Source organism: Somniosus microcephalus, chromosome 1 (assembly GCF_052327205.1).
Source record: "Somniosus microcephalus isolate GS21.2 chromosome 1, FLI_Smic_1.0, whole genome shotgun sequence".
In the NCBI taxonomy this organism is placed as follows: Eukaryota; Metazoa; Chordata; class Chondrichthyes; order Squaliformes; family Somniosidae; genus Somniosus; species Somniosus microcephalus.
In genome coordinates, this window is record NC_140987.1 from 97,407,121 (window position 1) to 97,428,804 (window position 21,684).

The 21,684-nt window shown below is 40.5% G+C and overlaps 1 protein-coding gene across 5 annotated transcripts in view; it reads right to left on the reverse strand.

The window, feature by feature from the left end:
- smarca2 (SWI/SNF related BAF chromatin remodeling complex subunit ATPase 2) overlaps nt 1-21,684 on the reverse strand; it is a 179,628-nt gene that overhangs the window by 18,048 nt on the left and 139,896 nt on the right. For all 5 annotated transcript variants that reach the window (XM_085984253.1, XM_085984274.1, XM_085984260.1 and 2 more), the window contains exons 28-33: nt 20,854-20,931; nt 18,366-18,584; nt 15,093-15,310; nt 7,469-7,574; nt 5,451-5,552; nt 157-283 (exon numbers count right to left, since the gene is read on the reverse strand). In XM_085984253.1, coding sequence (XP_085840379.1) covers nt 157-283; nt 5,451-5,552; nt 7,469-7,574; nt 15,093-15,310; nt 18,366-18,584; nt 20,854-20,931 — 850 coding nt within the window. The remainder of the gene's footprint in view (nt 1-156; nt 284-5,450; nt 5,553-7,468; nt 7,575-15,092; nt 15,311-18,365; nt 18,585-20,853; nt 20,932-21,684) is intronic.

Genomic DNA, 21,684 nt, shown 5'->3' on the forward strand with positions numbered 1-21,684 from the left:
CGGGTCCCTGGCGCTGTGAGGCAACAGTGCTAACCACTATGCCACCGTGCTGCCTTGTCTGTATGGATCAGCATTCACACTAGATGTTTAGTTGATACATTTAGTCAATAGGACAAACTACACTTAAAATGCTTGAAGATAACAGTTCAAACTCACTCTCCGATCCTGACTCCTCTTCATCATCATCGTCATCATTACTTTCCTCCTCACTTTCTTCTTCTTTAGCAATCTTCTGCCTTGCACTTCTGAATACAGATTGAAGAACGATGGAGTCTTCATAAATCTGTAACAAGACAATGTTCAAACAGAAGGAATAACATTTCTTTACATATCAAACCGAAAAAATATATACTATTCCCGTCTGTGCCCTTTCGCTGGTCAGTGTGCCAGTAGTGGTCACAATTCATTTTTTTTTAGTGTCAAACTATATACGTCAAATACAGTGTGACATTACATTGTGATATATAAGTGTAATAATACTGTGCGACATTACATTGTGATATATAAATGTAATAAAAGTGAAAGGTTCAAAAAACTAATTTTCCCAACTTGCAGGAGAATTCAATTAGCAATTATAAGCCTCTGACTAAGGGTAACTAAGGTGCATATGCAACTATAAAAGTCAGGGGAATCATTACCGCAGATACCTTGTTTGAATCACTCTCAATTTTCCAATATTTTAGATTTTAAAATTTCCTCTGATGGAAATGAAATCTATAAGACTTGGGGGCAACATTAAATCTTCTGCAATATCACAGAGACAAAAAATTGATTTTTGATAGAGTTTTGAGAACTGGGATGTAGCAGAATTTAGATAATCCTAACGTCTGACCAAAGAGACTTAGAAGATCTGACTCTAAGAAAAAACTAACTTGCATTTATATAGTGCCTTTTATGACCTCAGGATCAAAGTGTTTTACAGCCAACTAAGTAATTTTGAAGTGTAGTCATAGTTATAATGCATCAAGCAACCTACTCAGTTCCGCTCTGCTTCAGACCTCATTGCAGCCTTGACCCAGGCATGGACAGAAGGAGAGATATCAAGGCAGTGTTCAATTGAGTATAGCGCCAAAGGGCCATAGCAAAGCTGAGGTCAATGAGAAAATACTCTAGTGACTGAAGTCATATCTGACACAAATGAAGATGGTCATGGCTGACAGAGGAACATCAACACAGCTATAGATTTCACTGCCGGACTTCCTCAGGGCAGCATTCTCAGGTTATCCATCTTCAGTTGCTTCAATGGCCTTACCTTGGTCATAGGCTCAGGGGTGTGGCTGTTCGCTGACAATTCTACAGTTTTCAGCTCCATTCATAATGCTTCCAATAATAAAGCAGCCCATACCAACCTACAGCAGGTTCTGAACAATATCTAGGTTTGGGCTGAAAAGTGACAGTTAACATATACACCCTGTAGTGCAGGGAAATGACCAACCACCTTCTTCTAGCCTTAAATGGCACCATCGCCGAGTCTCAAACTGTCAACATCCTGGGGGTCACAACTGACCAGAAGCTTAACCAGACCAATCGTGACAATTTGGGTAGAAGAGCTGAGCAGAGTCAGAGTACTCTGTGATGAATGGCTCACCCCCTAACACCTCAAATGCCTTCACAACACCTATAAGGCTCAAAGGCATGAGTGTAATGGAATACTTGTGAAGGAATAAGCCATATAACCTATTCAGAAAAATACACCATTTTATGAAAGAATTCTGGCCTTATTAAAACATGACAAACTGGGTTTGGAAATCTAGAAGCCTAACTATGAAAAAGCTGTGAAAGCATTCTGGCTATAGATAAGATAGTTGTTGACACTGAAACAATAACCTTATTGAAACAAGGTTAAAGGCTCCGGTAGGCTGAACCTTTCGGAATGAAACAATGGTTCACCCTGGACAAGGTGTTCTAATTTACACTTCGTAAAGCAGCACATAAAAGTAAGAAACATCTGCCTTCGTAAAAATGACATCAAGTAAAAAACGTACCTGCCGTTACACCGTTTTTTATGTTAAACTTGGAACACCTAGAGAAGATTCATAATTCTGTAATGCTACCAGCTGAGGTGACTAAGAATTGCAGGGGTCAGCAGAAAAATGACTAGCGATAATTAGCTTACATAGCAGAAAACCTTAAAGGAAATACCACTGGAAAAGGGTATAAATATTGAACTCTCAAATGGGATAGTAGGCTCGCTTTAATCGGGCAAAGCAATTCTCGGCTTCAGAGGCGGCTCTGTAAGTCTCCAACTCTTTGTACCTCGTGGATCAAAGGTATTTGATTTTGGTGGATATCCTGAATAGAACTTTAAGAACTGTAAAACTGTAGCGAAGTTAAGATTTGAGAGTAAGGTTCTCTAATAATAAGATTGCAAGCTTTCTCTATTTGGAACTGTTAATGTTGCGATTGACTCAAACTGTAAATTACGTGTCGGTTCTTTAATAAATCTATATAGTTTTAGAATTGTCTCACAGAAGACTTCTGTATCAAACTCACAAACTCAATCTCTGTACGCTCTTTGGTGAGGAGTTGCAGAATTCTGGGGGAGTTTTCCGGACCCTCATAATATCAGAAACGTTACAGTCTAGCTAAACTTATTAAAAGTGCTATCTGGAGGACGGTAACATTTTCAGGTTGTTCCTTTCCTTTAGGGAGAGATAGCCCAGACCTTTAGACCCAATTAAGCGACTTTAGGATTCGGCTACCTTAAATTTTAGTTGAAAGTGAACGTCTGAGGAATACGCCTGATCCGGGGTAGCCCTAAAGGGGCTAGGACTAGTAATTATCCCTCCATACTCAGCACTTGCCTAGATGGATGCAACGGCAACACTCAAAGGTTCAACACCATTCAGGACAGAGCAGTTTGCTTGATCATAATCCTGCCACTGAACCCAATATCCACCGCTTGCATCACTAGCGCACTGTGGCTGCAGTATGCACCATCTATGGTGAACTGCACTGCAGCAACTTGCCAAGTTATTTAGACAGCAACTTCCAGCCCTGTAACCTCTACCACCAAGAAGGACAAGAACAGTAATCTCAAGGGAAAGCTATTATCTCCAAGTCTCACACTGGACATACGTTACCATTCCTTCATGTTGCCGATTGAAAATCCTGGCATTTCCTACATATCACCTTTGGGAGAGCTCCAGCACCACAGATTGCAGCAGTTCAAAGGTAAGTAGGAATAGGCAATAAACATGGCATTGCCATCCAAAGAACAATTTATTTTAAAATAACAAGATTTCAGTGATGATACTGTGTCTGGCAACACCTTGATTTTTACATTTTCATCCTCGTTTTCAAATCCCTCCATGGTCTCGCCCCATCTTATCTCTGTAACCTCCTCCAGCTCTATAACCATCCAAGATCTCTGAACTCCTCCAATTCTGGCCTCTTGCGCATCTCCGAGTTGAATCACTCCTCCATTGGCAGCTGTGCCTTCAGCTGCCAAGGCGCTTTCTGGAATTCCCTCCCTAAACTTCTCTGCCTCTCCTTCTTTAAGGTGCTCCTTAAAACCTACCTCTGACCAAGTTTTTGGGTATCTGTCCTAATGTCTCCTTATGTGGCTCGGTGACAACGCTCCCGTGAAGCACCTTGAGAAGTTTGACTATGTTAAAGGCACTATATAAATGCAAGTTGGTGTTGTTGTTCTGTTACAATTGAAATCATGGATCGATATATTTTTAATATCAATTGATGAGGTAAGACTGGTTACTTAAAATTGATGCGTCTGCTAACTTGTTTCCCACATGTTGAAAAGGATACACATACACTCTGGTATGCAAAATGACGACCAAGAAATAGATAGAGAAAATAGAATGAGAGCAAACTATCAAGAGACATAAACAGGTTGCAAAAGCTTCGATAGGTATGTAAAAAGGAAGAGATTTGCAAAAGTAAACGTGGGGCCCTTACAGGAGAAATTATAATGGGGAATAAGGAAATAGCAGAGACATTAAACAAATGCTTTGCATCTGTCTTCACGGAAAAAGACATAATACACATTCTGGAAATAGTAGGGAACCAAGGGTCCAGTGAGAATGGGGAACTTAAAGAAATTAGTATTAGTAAAGAAATAGTACTAGGTAAATTAATGGGACTAAAAGCCGACAAATCCCCTGGACCCGATAGCCTACATCCTAGGGTTTTAAAAGAGGTGGCTATAGAGATAGTGGATGCATTGATTTTGATCTTCCAGAATTCCCTATATTCTAGAACAGTCCCCACAGATTGGAAGGTAGCAAATATCACCCTACTATTCAAGAAAGAAGGGAGAGAGAAAACAGAGAATCTATTATTAGGGGCATGGTAACAGGGCACTTAGAAAATCATAATATGATTGGGCAAAGTCAACATGGATTTATGAAAGGGAAATCGTGTTTAACAAATCTATTAGAGTTTTTTGAGGTTGTAACTAGCAGGGTAGATAAGGAGGAACCAGTGGATGTAGTGTATTTGGATTTTCAGAAAGTATTCAATAAGGTGCCACACAAGAGGTTATTACACAAAATTAGGGCTCATGGGATTAGGGGTAATATAATATAGCATGGATTGAGGATTGGTTAATGGACAGAAAACAGAGAGTAGGAATAAACAGGTCATTTTCGAGTTGGCTGGCTGTAACTAGTGGGGTATCGCAAGGATCAGTGCTTGGGCCTCAGCTATTTACAATCTATATCAATGACTTAGAAGAAGGGACCAAGTGTAATGTATCCAAGTTTGCTGGCGATACAAAGCAAGTTGCGAGGAGGATGCAAAGAGGCTGCAAAGGGATATAGGCAGGTTAAGTGAGTGGGCAAGAACATGGCAAATGGAATACAATGCAGAGAACTGTGAAGTTATCCACTTTGGTAGGAAAAATAGAACAGCAGATTATTTTTTAAATGGAGATTGGGAAATGTTGGTATTCAGAGGGACCTGGGTGTCCTTGTACACGAATCACTGAAAGTTATCATGCAGGTACAGCAAGCAATTAGGAAAGCAAATGGTATGTTAGCCTTTATTACAAAAGGATTGGAGTACAAGAGTACAAGTCTTATTGCAATTAGGAGTCTAGAACTAGGGGCCACAGTCTCAGAATAAGGGATTGGCCACTTAGGACTGAGTGCAGGAGAAATTTCTTCAAAGGTTTGTGAATCTTTGAATTTCTCTACCCCAGAGGGCTGTGGATGCTCAGTCGTTGAGTATATTCAAGACAGAGATCGATAGATTTTTGGATATTAAGGGAATCAAGGGATAGTGTAGGAAGCTGGAGTTGGGTTCGAAGATCAGCCATGATCTTACTGAATGGTGAAGCAAGCTTGAAGGGCCAAGTGGCCTGGTCCTGCTCCTATTTCTTAAGTTCCCTGCCAGGAGCCCCGATTACAGAATCACCATATTTACATCTGTACAGTACTATTTATTGGCACAAAAGGTTCAGTAAAATCCAATTAACTCAGTGAAACACTGACCTGTGATCCTTCCAGATTGAATGTCTGAGCATTGTGACATAACAGCATTACATCCTTCTCCAGATCTCCCAGACTCCGATACTTATGGTTGCGAATGCGGTCCTAGACAAATTCAACAGAATTGATATAGTTAAAAGCCTTGTGTATGGTGCACACTTTCTATCCATGAACCTCAATTACTTTCTTTTTACATTTGTTCTTGCGATGTAGGGAATACTGCCAAGGCACAATTTATTGTCCATTCTAAGTTGCCTTGAAGACAATAAGAGACAACCACAGTGTGTACTGGAGTCACGTGTTGGCTAAATCAAGCTCTAGTAAGACCCCATCTGGAGTACTGTATTCAGTTCTGGGCACCACACCTCAGGAAGAATATATTGGCCTTGGAGGGGATGCAGTGCAGATTCATTAGAATGACACCAGGGCTAAAAGGGTTAAATTGTGAGGACAGGTTGCATAGACTAGGCTTGTATTCGCTTGAGGAGATTAAGGGGTGATCTAATTTGAGGTGTTTAAGGTGATTAAAGGATTTTATTGGGTAGATAGAAACGATTTCCTCTGGTAGGAGAGTTCAGAACAAGGGGGCATAATATTAAAAATGACAGCTAGGGTGTTCAGGGGTGATGTCAGGAAGCATTTCTTCACACAAAGGTTAGTGGAAATCTGGAACTCTCCCCAAAAAGCTGTTGAGGCTAGGTCAATTGAAATTTTCAAAACAGAGATAGATAGATTTTTGTTATGCAAGGGTATGAAGGGTTACAGAACCAAGGCGAGTAGATGCAAGTTAAGATACAGATCAGCCGTGATCTAATTGAATGGAGGAACAGGCTCAAGGGGCTGAATGGCCTACTCCTGCAACTTTTTTGCATTTTTTTGGTTCATACCAATGCTGCAGTCACAATGCAAATGCAGCCTGAATCTGTACCAGGGCACAACCTTACACAGGCACCAGCCTGGAGGAGGTAGTGCTACTCAGCTTAGCTTCAGAGTCAGTTCAGGTCTTGGCATCCAATGTACATCTGAAGTTTAATGATGGTGCAATGTGGTTTCAGCTTTGCACCAACTCTAAACTTCTGGCATGTTAATGCATCCTAAAAGGAATCGAACAGCTCCAAAGCTGGGTGTAAATGTAGGAAAGTGTAACACTGAATTTTATAATTAGTATAATTTATACTTTCTATCTCCTGCATTGGCCCTCTTACAGCTACAAAGCAAACTGAGGGTGTATTTTAGCTCTCTCTCTAAAGAACACAGCAGTTGCACAATGTCTTCAACAACTTAATTGATCAAAGCCATGATTCTCAACAGCAACCTATCTTGTAAGTGAACCAAGCATCCATTTCAAGAATGCAAAACGATTACACCTTCTACCCCAAATTATTTATTTTACATGGTATAATGTCCTGTCCTTATAGAACAGTGCATCCCCTAACTTAACATGAATAATCCCACAGTAGATTCGCTGGCTTTTAAATATGTACAAAAACTACTGCCTTTAATTGCAGGACAGGGAGAGGAAGAAACAAACAAAATCCAGACTTCTGTACACCAAGAAAGAAAGTTCACGTGCTATCTTATCACTGCTTAATGGGGGTCCTTAAAACAAACAGGAAGGTTGTGCTGAACAGGCAAAATTCCTCATTCAGGACATTATTGCATCTAAAAAATAAGCACATTTCATCCTTGTTTCTACTTTTAGTGTGTAAACTTCTCTCCAACAAGACCATTCACATAACCATTTATTTTTAAATAGCATTTTAAAAATACATCTTGAAATATTTAATTTTGAATGCAATATCTTGCTCTAAACATTTCACATATTAAACTGGAAGATGAAAATTTGCAGGAGTTCCTCTTTTCAATTCAGTAGGACACAATGGTGATTCAAGTCAGTTTAAAAGTAAAATCTGATTATTTGCCAGCAGTTTAAAAAAATAACGAAGTTGGAGAAGAAAAACAAAATTTTATACAGCTGCTCTGTTATGTGGTTAAATAACCTCATTTATGATCTGTCCCACCTTAATTTTTTTGAAATCCACAGGTTTTCGGATTAGCTCATAGTATTCAGGTAGCTCCTTGCGTGAAGGCAATTGGATGAAAACCTCACTCAGCTGTCGGCTCAAGCTATTATCAGGACAAATGTAAATAAAAATAGATCAGTTTTACAATTGCACATCACCAACACATTAAAACAATAATTTACATGAATTCAAATTCCATCTGCGCCCATTTCTGACATTCATTTTCATTTCAACTGTAAAGTCATTACTGCATTAAGTATCACAGTAAAAGCAGCCCCAAGTTCCATTTAGGATTGACAGGAAAGTCTGCTGCCTCATCCAACCTACTGCTATTAGTCTATTGTTGTAGGTGTTGCAATATTTCTCGTGTGCCCATAAAGATGCACCATGCCTATTTTACACAAACCTATTGTTTATTTAATCAGATTGTGGAAATATCTTTTGAACCGCCTTCAAGTGATAAATAATTGTGGTTATAGAGTCAAAAACTCTTGGATTATCACAAACAAAGGAAGACCTATTCTACTGAACTGCAGTCTGATGCACAAATAGTACACCAGTGAATCACTAATACAGGAAATACCCAGAAAAAAAACTAAACATGAGAGCCAGGTCATTTTATACTCCAGTCTTGTGACGAGAGACACTGGCTGAAATCCTATACCAAAGTTGTACATACATCAAAGCTAGCCCAAGTCTATAGAAACAGCTTTAAAGAACACTGCAACACATTTGTTTTGAGGTGGTTATGCGTTGTGCCAATTCTAGTATAACTCGCTGGCATCTCAACATTGACTAACATCACAGGAAATGAGTCTCTGACAAAAGTTTTAGATGACTGATGAAATAAAAGTGGGTGTAAAATAAATAAAGTTGTACACAATATACTTCAAATCTGCATATAAACATCTGTATATAAAGAAGTAATCCATAGTGCAGACAACTGATAAAGTGGATAATGGTAAAGAGAGCATGTGGCACCACTAGTAAAGTAACTATGTACCATCGTTAGAGCATAACATTTATACAGTTTTGACTTGCATTCTGGTCTGGAGAGTCAAAAGGTATCAAAATCTACTGAAAGTTTTAATTGAACCAAACTGCATTCACCATTTAGAGAACGGGTTTTAAAATCGGAGTTTGAGGAGCTTTGCTGAAGAGTTGTGCACACTCAATTCCATTTAAGAATTGCAGTGGTGTTTAGTTTGAAGTAGAGTTCCGTTTCTTTACTATTCATTATCTTGTTACCTCTCTAAAGTCACCTCTCATTTGCTTCCTTTCAAAAGGTATGTAAATCCACCTATGCAGACCATGAAAAAGCTAGACTTGCAAGGGCACTATAGGTATAATAGAGGGGTTTTTTTTGCTGCAAAGGGTAGATTTTGTAGATCAGATAGAAATGGCTTCCCAACACCAGTGGAGGTGTGGTTTTAGCATTTGCATTGCGGATAATCGGTTGAACAAGATCAGAGATCTATTGACTGACCATTGGTCAATATGGACCGGCATCTTGTACATCCCAAAACTTCAATAAACTTGTGCATCCAATTACCAATGCAATGCATTCGGTGTAAGTTTTCATTTTTATTACGGATATCACGTAACAATTGTGGTCAACTGAGCATAAATTTTACCAGTAAATGTGAATTAGAAAGTAATTCACTGAAGTGCAGTGCTGAAAAATGTAGAGTCCCCATTAATAAGTAGCCTGTTGTGTGTGAACAACATCCAAGTCTATTATCCTTGGCAAGACTCTTTAGAAAAAAATCTGTGATGTAGTTCCCAGAAGGACATTAAGTGCATCTAAAATTCTAAAGTTAGCATTGTTTAATCTATTTTCCACTCATGAAGTACTGTACCATCAATGTGAGTAAAGCAGTTACCAATTATACTCAGAATAAAATATTTTATTCCAAAAAGAGCTACTAGACTGATCCCTTTTCAGAGGACTGAGTTATGAAGAAAGATGGGAGAAACTTGGGTTTCATCCTTGAGAGGAGGTGACAGGAAGAATATATAAGAAAAATAGGAAAATAGAATTGAATAGCTGCACTAAAGTAACACTAGCACAATAAATAAATGGCTTCCTATAGAGCTGTAAATTCTATAACTTTATAGAGACACAATAGATGGCAAAAAACATAGAAAAGGCAATTCTCGAGACAATACTTCAAACTAAACGGAGTCAGACAAGGGCTCCAAATTCATAATAGCAAAAGGTTCATTTAGAATTGATGTCCAGAAGTAGTTCTTCACACAAGGAACTAGGTAAAAATCCTAAAATCATTTAAGGAACAGTTGGGTGCTGCCATGGGGCAGGAGGACTTAAGGTATTTTTAGGTGGTTGTGCTATGATGTCAAATTTTGTTTGATAACACTCCTGTGAAGCACCTTGGGATGTTTTACTCGGCTAAAGGCACTATATAAATGCAAGTTGTTGTTGATGGCCTTCCCCCATCAAAATCGATCTTGTGACAGAATAACTAGAGCACGTTGCTACTCATTAGTCTGACTCAATTAATAGTATTCTCACCTCTGAGTGAGAAGATTGTGGGCTCAAGCCCAGCTGCAGACTTGAGCACATAATCTAGCATTTTAGTGCAGTGTTGAGTTTGCTGCATTGTCACAGATGCTATACTTCAGATAATGGCCCATAATTTCAGATAAGAGGCTTCCTGCGTGCAGATGCCTCCTATCGGAAAAAAAATCTACGCTCTTACTTGAGGGCTCGAGAGATCCGGACACTTCCGTTCCTGGGCCTCTCCAAACTCGAAATGCGCAGGGCCCAGGTATCCCAGGGGCGCATGCGGTTCACAAGTGTCCCTGGGATCACGTGGGCCAGGCCAGCCAATAGGAGAAGGGAATCTCCCTTCATACTTTTGACAGATAGACCTGTCAAATATATGAATGGAGATCACCCAAAACATTAAATATTTAAAAAAAGTTTTTAAAATGTTAAAATTACATTAAATTAAATATTAAAAATTTAATTTTTTGAATTTTTTTTTTTTTTTTTTAAAAACAGGCTAAAAAAAATAAACTTGCCTTTTAAAAAAAAAACGTCTTTTAAAATTATAAATGAGTGAAAATTTTTAAAAAACTTTTTTAACTCTTATGTTGGTAAAAGCAGGCCTTACGCCTGCTTTTACCAGGCGTAAGATTTTTTTAAGGGTTTTCAGTGAGCAGATGTTCTGCAGCAAGCGGGACTCTCCACCTGCAGAGGCCCTTCTCCAGGGCAGGCGTCCGATCTGTCAAGAGGATTCTTGACAGATCAGAAATGCCGGTTTTCAGCGCATGCGCTTCACATGCCTAAAACCGGCATTTCCGATGTTCCTACGGGCGGGTACACAGCTCGTAAACACCCATAGGCATCGGAAAATACGGGCTGATGTATTAAAATCGATGCTCCATCTGCCTGTTCAGGTAGGCATAAAAGATCCCATGGCAGTATTTGAAGAACAGAGTTTTCTCCTGGTGTCCTGGCTAACATTTTTTCTCCCAATGAGCAGCACCAAAAAGATATAAACTTAACACATAAAATTATTTGCTATTTGTGAGTCCTTGGTACTGCATTTGCCAACATGACAGTGAATGCGCTTGAAAAGTAATTTATTGGTTGTAAATATGCCCTGAAGATGGGACAATGGACTATATAATTGCAAGTTCTTTATTTATTCAATGCACAATTTTGGCTAGACTGCAGTCAGAGCACAGGAAGGTAAGGTGGAATGATGCGCTGTTAGTTAATTTCAAATAGAAAAGCAGAGTATTTTTTAAATGGTGAGAGACTGGGGAATGTTGGTGTTCAGAGGGACCAGTGTCCTTGTACACGAATCACTGAAAGTTAACATGCAGGTACAGCAAGCAATTAGGAAAGCAAATGGTATGTTGGCCTTTATTACAAGAGGATTTGAGTATGAGTAAAGACGTCTTACTGCAATTATACAGTTATATAGGGCCTTGGTGGGAGTACACCTGGAGGGTGGCAAATGTAACCCCACTATTTAAAAAAGGAGGGAGAGAGAAAACAGGGAACTACAGACCAGTTAGCCTAACATCAGTAGCAGGGAAAATGCTAGAGTCTAGTTTAAAGGATGTGATAACAGGACACTTAGAAAATATCAACAGGATTCGACAAAGTCAACATAGATTTATGAAAGGGAAATCGTGTTTAACAAACCTACTGGAGTTTTTTGAGGATGTAACTGGTAGAATAGATAAAGGAGAACCAGTGGATGTGGTGTACTTGGATTTTCAGAAGGCCTTTGATAAAGTCCCACATAAGAGGTTAGTGTGCAAAATTAAAGCACATGGGATTAGGGGTAATATACTGGCATGGATTGAAAATTGGTTAACAGACAGGAAACAGAGAGTAGGAATAAATGGGTCTTTTTCGGGGTGGCAGGCAGTGACTAGTGGGGTACTGCAGGGATCAGTGCTTGAGCCCCAGCTATTCACAATATATACCAATGATTTGGATGAGGGAACCAAATGTAATATTTCCAAGTTTGCTGATGACACAAAACTAGGAGGAATTGCGAGTTGTGAGGCTTCAAGGCGATTTAGACAAGTTGAGTGGGCAAATACATGGCAGATGCGGTATAACGTGGATAAATGAGAAGTTAACCACTTCGGTAGAAAAAACAGAAAGGCAGAGTATTATTTAAATGGTGGTAGATTGGGAAATGTTGATGTACAGCGGGACCTGGATGTCCTTGTACACCAGTCACTGAAAGCAAACATGCAGGTGCAGCAAGCAGTTAGGAAGGCAAATGGTATGTTGGCCTTCATTGCAAGAGGATTTGAGTACAGGAGCAAGGATGTCTTACTACAGTTACACAGGGCCTTGGTGAGGCCACACCTGGAGTACTGTGTGCAGTTTTGGTCTCCTGACCGAAGGATATTCATTGCCATAGAGGGAGTGCAGCGAAGGTTCAACAGACTGATTCCTGGGATGGCAGGACTGTCGTATGAGGACAGATTGGGTTGACTAGGCTTGTATTCATTAGAGTTTAGTAGAATGAGCGGTGATCTCATTGAAATGTATAAAATTCTGACAGGGCTAGACAGACTGGATGCAGGGAGGATGTTTTTCCCTGGCTGGGGGGGTCCAGAACGAGAGGTCACAGTCTCGGGATACGGGGTAGGACATTTAGGACTAAGATGAGGAGGAATTTCTTCACTCAGAGGGTGGTGAACCTGTGCAATTCTCTACCACAGAAGGCTGTGGAGGCCAAGTCACTGAATATATTTAAGAAGATAGATAGATTTCTAGTCACAAAAGGCATCAAGGGGTATGGGGAGAGAGTGGGAATATGGTATTGAGATAGAGGATCAGTCATGATCATATTGAATGGCGGAGCAGGCTCGAAGGGCCGAATGGCCTACTCCTGCTCCTATTTTTCGATGTATTGTGTAAAGTTTTGGTCTCCTTACCTAAGGAAGGATGTACTTGCCATAGAAGGAGTGCAACAAAGGTTCACCAGACTGGTACCTGGGATGGGGGGATTTTCCTATGAGGAGAGATTGAGTAGACTAGGCCTATATTCTCTAGAGTTTAGAAGAATGAAACGTGATACAAAATTCTTACAGGGCTTGACAGGGTAGATGCAGGGAGTATGTTTCCCCTGACTGGGGAGTCTAGATCCAGGGGTCAGTCTCAGAATAAGGGGTCGGCCATTTAGGACTGAGAGGAGGAGAAATTTCTTCACTCAGAGGGTGGTGAATCTTTGGAATTCTCTACCCTAGAAGGGCTGTGGATGCTCAGTCGTTGAGTACATTCAAGACAGATAGATAGATTTTTGGATATTAAGGGAATCAAGGGATATAGGTACAGTGCAGGAAAGTGGAGTTGAGGTAGATGATCAGCCATGATCTTATTGAATGGCGGAGCAGGCTTGAGGGGCTGAATGGCCTACTCCTGCTCCTATTTCTTATATTCTTAACTGCCAAACATATATGAACTACATTTCTTCCTACCGTTAAGCGGGAAAGTATTTTGCACAGAGTATTGAATATTTACTTCTATTTCACTCAGGCATTTTCCACTCCCAAAACAGTACATACAAAGAAGGGAACACCATTTAGATGGAAATGATTAGAACACTACTACTCTGAATTGAGCTAGACCAAATTAGATTAACAATTTAATCAGAATAATGATTCATTACTCAGGATTTTGAGGTTTAGAAAACTGGTTCTAATGAAAAACTCACTAGTGTAAGGAGACATTTATGTCAGGAAGGAGAATTACTGTTTTAATACTGTATCACAGTTTAAAATAAGCATTCAGAGCCAGAAGGGAGAGTTGCCATTTAACTATCACAGCACTGGAAGAGTGGTGCAGAGCACAGCACCAGCTGATAGGAAAGCACTACACTCCTCTAAGCTCTGTAATCTTGAGTATTGTGTGCAGTTTTGGTCGCCTTATCTGAGGAAGGATGTTCTTGCCATGGAAGGAGTTCAGCGAAGATTCACCAGGCTGATACCTGGGATGGCAGGAATGACGTATGAGGAGAGATTGGGTCGATTGGGCTTGTACTCGCTGGAATTTAGAAGAATGAGAGGGGATCTCATTGAAACTTATAAAATTCTGACAGGACTGGACAGACTAGATGCAGGAAGGATGTTCCCAATGGTCGGGGAGTCCAGAACCAGGGGACACAGTCTAAGGATAAAGGGTAGGCCATTTAGGACAGAAATGAGGAGGAATTTCTTCACCCAGAGAGAGTGGTGAACCTGTGGAACTCTCGACCACAGAAGGCAGTGGAGGCCAGTTCATTAAATATATTCAAGAAGGAGTTGGATATATTTCTTAAGGCTAAAGGGATCAAGGGGTATGGGGAGAAAGCAGGGACCGGGTACTGAATTTGGATGATCAGCCATGATCGCATTGAATGGCGGAGCAGGCTCGAGGGGCCGAATGGCCTACTCCTGCTCCTATCTTCTATGTTTCTATGTAATACTGAAATTGAAACTTTCCCCCTCCCCATCTGACACTAGATTTCAATCATAGCTGAAGCTGCTGATTTTAAATTTTATAAACATGGTGAGAGATTTCTTGTTGTCCCATTGGTAATCAGGATCAGTCACACAGCAAATGTCATTTTCCCATAGCTAAACATACAGGTCCTGGTCTGTGGACTGGTTCAGTTTTGACAGTCAATATTCAAGGCTGGTATACATTTTGCATAGTCTGCAAAAAACACTACAAAGTATCAAAAAGCAGCGTAAATACCAAAGTGTTCTTTTCACCAATGGAAAATGCTCTTTTCAAAGCTTTCACCCCTGTTCTATTACTAATCTGTGCAAACTAATGGTGATCTATTATATTTGAATGTTGGTGCCTTAAGAACTGGCCTCTAAGGAAAGCTACAGCTAAGATCACTAATGAAGAAACTATTGTATATTTTTCCATATATTTCCTTTATAATTCTAAACGTGTTTGGTGCATTTACATTTCATTTAATATTTTTACCGATACAAGTTTGACACTGGAAACTTAGGTTAAATAGCTCAAGTGCAAACTTAGATGCTTGGTGTTGGATTTTTGGAGCAATTGAACTACAAATGAAATACTTGGTTTGAAAAGGTAAGAATGTAAACGTGGAACTCATGTTACCTGTCTCTGTAGTTTATAACGGTATCAATGATTGCATTCATCTGTTTAGTGATCCTGGGTGGATTTGGAGACAGTTTTTCAGCTGGAGGTCTGCCTCTCTTTTTCTTCTTCTTTCCATCCTCCTTTGATGAATCTTTATCGACATTTCTTCTGCGTTTTCTAGCTTTTTTCTGACGTATTTCCTCTTCCATTTCTTCTAAATTGCCGTCTTCAATTGCCTAATTAAAAATGTTACAAGTTTTGTTTCCTGTTCAAAATTTTGGATTTAAATATCTTAAAAGATCTACTTTACAAAAGTAAGTTTACTATGTGAGTACAGTTGATATTTAACCCTTTAGTACCTGGGCCAAGAAACTAAACTGTGGTAATTTCACTTTTTAAATTGCCACCTTCCTCCAATTATAGACTCCATTCATTGCCTCTTATTTTTTCCACCATGCCCATCAACCTAGGAGAAACAGCAAGGAGATATGCAGATCCCTCGACTCCAAACTATGTTAAAGACTTGATTCGGTTCTCAATAAAATGATCAAAAAGGTATACTTCATAAGGGACATAGGCTTCTTGATAATCTCAGTTCACAAGGAGTTAATTTATTTCTAACCGCTCAATAACTAAAAGCTTTTAGGTGAAAATTCTCAGGCTTTTACGGTGCAAGATTGTACATGAATGATGTGATCCCTACGTATTTCTTGCAGTTCAGGTATTCGGTTTTAAACAAAGTTATAGGGAAATCCAACATCTCATTCAATTTTTGGGTTTCCAAAGACAATACTGTCAATCATCCAAGATCAAAGATACCACACAAATTAACTATTGCATGGCACAATAATGAGCAATTTGTCTCACAGGCCTGAATTTTAATTTTAACAGTATTAGCTAACATGGGGGCCAGGAAGGGAAGTTGGGTGGTCAGCAGTTTAATGGGAATGGGGTCGAGGGAGCAGGAGGTAGGTTTCATGGACAAGGTGAGCTCGGAGAGGGCATATGGGGAGATAGAAGAGAAACTAGTGAAAGTTGCGAGTTCAGGGCTAGGGCAGGGTGGAACCTTAGAGGAAGTTTGGCCTGGTGGGCTAGGGAAAGGGAGGGAAGTAGCAGAGACAGCTAAACTGATGGTCTCAATCTTAGTGACAAAGAAGTCCATGAGCTCCTCACACTTGTTGGAGGCGAGGGTGGAGGGGGCAGTGGAGAGGAGATTAAGATGGTTTGCAGTAGAGAATTTTAACTTTAGTAATATTAAAACACTATGAAATAAAGGCAGAAATGTTCCCAATTTGACACAAGATAATAACCCTGCTTTTGTCAGAGTTCATCTCTAAACTAAATTCTCAAATTGTAATGTTATTTATCTAAGGCATTCTTCGATTAAAATTGGATGCTAATTGTATGCTTAATTGCAAAAATATCTCCAATTTTAATTGTGTATCAATTCAAATGCCATAACGATTTAAAATAGTCTTATTTGTACTATAAAAGGAAATTGAAGTTTATGGTTTGAAATCCTTTGCAGCAATACTCAGCATAATATACACAAGGGCCCGTAATTTACGATGAACTAACAGCGTTTTCTGCTATTATCCCATTGAAATTGACCGCAACGTAATGTTCCTGCAAAACTCATTTTAATTTTGTGGAGTGTCACATTTTCCCATTATGATAATTTTAATTTTTAAGAAACTTGTAAAAAATGTTTTTTTTCACATTTTTAAACGTTCATTTATTTTGGGTTTACCTTTTCCCCATGAGAGCCCCAATCGTTGTTTTGCTCTAACATTTTTAATTAGTGGGGATAAAAGCAGCTTCTTCACTTTCTGGTTCCCTGTCTGAGAATTCTGCATTGTGATTGGCTGCTTAGGCAGTTTGTTGACATCACAGCAGAGTGCTCCAGGGATTCCCCACTATACTGCATTGATCTCCAGGGGCCGGGGAGAAATGGAAACAGAGGAGGGCTGCTTCACTTCTCAATCCTTGCTCTTTGCCTTTAATGTTAACATTTTCTCATGTTCCCCTTTCTCCTTCCATGAGACAGCAAAATACTCGGGCTAGGTGCTCAGTGAACATATAGGCCAGGAAGCATTTGGGGCAGGAAGACATTCAGGCGGCAGCTGCTGATGATTCTGCCACCCCCATTTGCAACATTTTATCTCTTCTGAGTTCAATCCTAGCACAGACCATCCCTTTAGTTCCTTCCTCCACCACCCCCCCGCCACCTTTCCACCTGCTTAAAACCTGTTACATCTCCAACTTTTTACCAGTTCTGACGAAGGGTCAGACTTGAAACGTTAACTCTGTTTCTCTCTCCACGGATGCTGTCTGGCCTGCTGAGTGTTTCCAGGATTTTCTGTTACGTGAATAAGTGGGTCTGGATGAGCATGGAATGGGTTCGGTCATGAAGCGTTCAGTCCATGTTGGAGTGCAGTGGAGTGGGTTGACAGACTTGGAGTGGGGCATCAGGAGAATACTAGATGCTGGTTAGTTGGGGAAATGGGGTTAAATAAAATAGTGGGCACCCTGTGGCAAGGGCTGGACCAGAAGCATAAGCAGCAGCCTGGAGTCCAAATGCAAGTTCATGTCCTGGAAAGAGGCTGGCCATCAGAAGAAATAGATGCATTTCCAACAGGAACTATAATTTCCTATTAAACGTTTACCCACCTTTTTTTTCTACCAGTACAATCATGTTTCTTAAGTCTGGAGTGATAGTCAATCATTGGTCTAGTTTTCACACAAATTGGACGCTAATGTGGGACTACAAGTCAGTTGACAAGCTGAATTATGTATCAGTCCACTTGGATAAGTCAGCTATAATCGCAGCAGGTAGACTTCTCCCTCCATGACTACACCAAGGAAACACCCTAAGGAACACCCTTGAACTTATGACCAGTGAATTCCCAGTGCATCTAATATGTAGTAGAGATGGTTGATTGTTAAACTAGAAATGGTGCTGACCCGGATTATACATTAATGTAAACATATCCAAATATGCAGTTTTTAAAAATTTAACTATAGGAATTTCAAAATATACCCATAATGCCAGAATGGCCATTTTTAGGATGAATAATATTCCATTCTACAGGACTGGCCTTCATAACCCTGGCTAGGGACAAAATTCAAATCAAGGTATGTGTATTTTTTTAATAAAAGAAAAGGCAAATCAGTGCCTTAAACACACAGCTTTTCATTTGTTACTTATTTGTTTAACAAAAAATCTTTGAATCACGCACTCAGGAAGTCGAGCAATAATTCTAGAAATATATAGTTATATTCATTATCTACCCTTAGCCACTGCTTTTCTGTAAGAGCATCACTGTAGTCCACATCCCTGCGCATACGTGAACCTCGCCCAAACATCTTCTCCTCCTCCTCTTCACAAGTCAACCGTTCAACTTCTGCATCATCTTTGATAATCCATGACGGCAAGTCGTCTTCCTCCATCAGCCGTGGTTTACGCTTTGGATTCCGTGCGTCTTCTCTTCGCCGCTCCAGATCCATGCGCTAAGATTGGGGGCAGGCAGGAATGTGGCAATTTTATTACAACTTGATAATACATTTCTTGTGATTAAATAAAACATTAAATATTTATACACTGTCTTTGCAATATAATAACATACAGCTTTAGTAGAATCAGAGTTTGTTACATTGGCAAACAAATTATTTTGCTACTTCTTTTCTCCTTCCACAATGCCACCAATTTCATAAAATGCTAGAAGGTATTTTGCACTAGGTTTAGTGAATTTAAAAAAGCGCAGAAATCAGAACCTGCAATAAATTTGAAGGCCAGAATGTAAGATGAAATAAAAATCATACCTACTTTCTCTGCCCCTTGAACACAATTGCACAAAGTTTGCACTTCAAACTAGCTACAGTATGTGCAGCGAGACCAACTCTGCCAGTCACCAGTATCAAAGAGCAGCCAAAACTTGAGAGGGTCAGATGCTCTGGATTAAAGTAGCATTGTCTTTGTGAGGAAGTACTTGACTTTTTGTTGCGTTTTTATTTGCAAATACATGAAACTGGATTCAAATGCACCACCATTAACTCAGGCGGTCATGATAAAATGACTTGCGGGTCTGTACGCCATCAGTCTTTGAGATTGCTTAAATTTTCACTTCCTGAGAACGGTGACTGCAGAACTGGTCTCACTGTACATACTTCACAACTGATCAGTGTAAATCACAGACACACTAAAGAATAATAGGAAATGCAAATAGCGCACTTTTTAAACACAAGGGCCTAGAAATTCAGTAGTGCCCCGTTTGGGGCGCCAGCCTCGCCAGGGCGCTAAAAGTAGCGCCCCGGAAGCATTCGCGCCCGCCTGCCGGAAATTCAGTTGGAGCGCCCCAAAGGGAAGCGCAGCGCTACTGGAGGCGCCCCACATCCCTCTTGGGGCGCTGCAACTGAATATCGCTGCACAACGTGCCGCAGCGCCACACGCTGCGGCACGTCGTGCTGCGGTACTGCAGGCCTTCCTCCACTTCTTAAAGGGGAGGGGCCTTGTTCTGCGCAATCTGGGGCCCAGCTGGGCCACCAAGGATCGCGAGTGCCGGCAAAAAAGAGCCTGGCACCGAGGAGAAGTGCTGGGCTCTTGCAACGCAGCCGGCACTCCGCGGGGGGGGGGGGGGGGGGGGGCAGTTAGGAGGCAGGGGACGGGGGCGCAGAGGTGTGCTGGCAGGCGGCCAACAAAGATGACCGCCCCGCACCTCTCCTTTAATTTGTGCCTCTACCGCCACAGGTAGGCCCCCCTGAACCGATCGCACATAGCGTCCGGCGGTAAAGCAGGGGGCGCTTCCTAATATCGCGGCCGGGGCGTCAGCGGGGCGCTGCGCACACCGATGTCATCGTTAGCGGCGCAGCGCTAACGGCTAGCGCCACCATTAGCGTCCCGCTGAATTTGGCGGGAGGCGTGGCCAGTGGCTTGCGACCCACTTAGCGCCCTCTTAAGGCGCTAACAGGTGGCGCAACCACCTGAATTTCTAGGCCAAGGTGTTTAGTCTTACTATAAAGATGTTGGAGATCATGTAAGTAAACTAATAATGACAATTCCCAACGCCTTCCTGTTTCCCACTCACACCTGACCTCACTCATTTCCTTGCATCAGCCTCTCAGGAAGGATAGGCAGCACACTGGATCCTCATAGTAACATAATGGCTGTCAGACATTGGAGTACTCATGAACCATTGTACTATACCTCCCCGATAGCGCCAGTGGCAGTTTCCAGTATACAGTTAAACCATAAATTTTAATTACGGGAGGTAGCAAAAGCTAATGACATGTTTAAACAGCAGCCAGTTTTTAAATCATAAGTTACCAACGGATGTGTGAATCAACAAACTCCCATTCAGCTGTTTTTACTTAAGGACTGGATGACCAGAGTGTCTGGCTCTAAACTTTGTTCACCGTGCAAACAGGAACTGGAAAAGCTGACTATTTGCTCCAAAAGAAATGGTTGGCAACTATGCTATTAGTATTTGGTCATACATGTCGTTAGAATTTGGAACAATTGACAGTTTCTTTACCCTCCCACGAAAAGTACTACATCTATGAGCTCTGGCTTTCAACAGCATTGGGGTAATTAGTGCAATTTGGAGTTTGAAAATATAGCCGAGTGCCAGAGACCGCAACTATGGCTGAATTAAATAAAAGATTCTTCAGTATCATTTTAATACTCGTGAAACAGAAGTGACTATTCCAAATACATTCTAAGGTTGTAGAATTAAAAACAAAAAACTGAGATTTTAGCTACTTCACAATCTTATGCACTTACCATAAACAATTCAAATTCCTCTTCATGCCGAGCAATCATCTGATTCAGGGTCTCGTCATCTGGAACTTCATCTTCTTCCTGTAAGTCAAGAAGTTAAGATGGCAATAAATATTTTCTTGCCAGTTGTAAACCAACAGAACTAGATACATTCTATTTACTGAAACAAAACTTCGCTTGATGAAAACATCATCATCTCCCTTCTAAGCTATAATTTTATTTAAAAACTTGTTTTTCCAATTGGACTTTTAAATTAAAAAAAATACAATTAGCTTACGAGGCTAGGACCACTCCACACTAATGAGCCCAGAAACAGGGACAGGGTATTCAAAAATAAGATATTGCTGTATCTTAAATCTCAGAACCTCCAATAAGCATTACATGCAGCACAGAGAATTAGATATTAGAATGCAAACATATTTAAATTCCATGATTTATGAAAGGTTAACATAGCGATGCTCATCAAATATAATGTGGTATCTGAACCAACAGCAGCAACAAGCTGAATATTGGGAAGATTGAATAGTTTAACTAGACATCAACCCTTTAATAAAAAATTGTGCTTCAGTTACAGTACATTGACATGTGTGATTTCTTGGTATATAGCATACACAACAGTGTATGTGATAGTCACCCAAAAGACAAGCTTCCATGCACTAACTGATAAATGGCACTTGTATTTGAGTGCATACCTATGGCTCTTTGAAGTACCGATATCTGAAGTTATGCTGCTACAGCTTTTTAAGTTAGTTACCACATGACAGTGGCACACATCAACTCACTCAATTATGGAAACTGGCATGGTGATCTGTCGCTAGCAATAAGCCAAGTCCA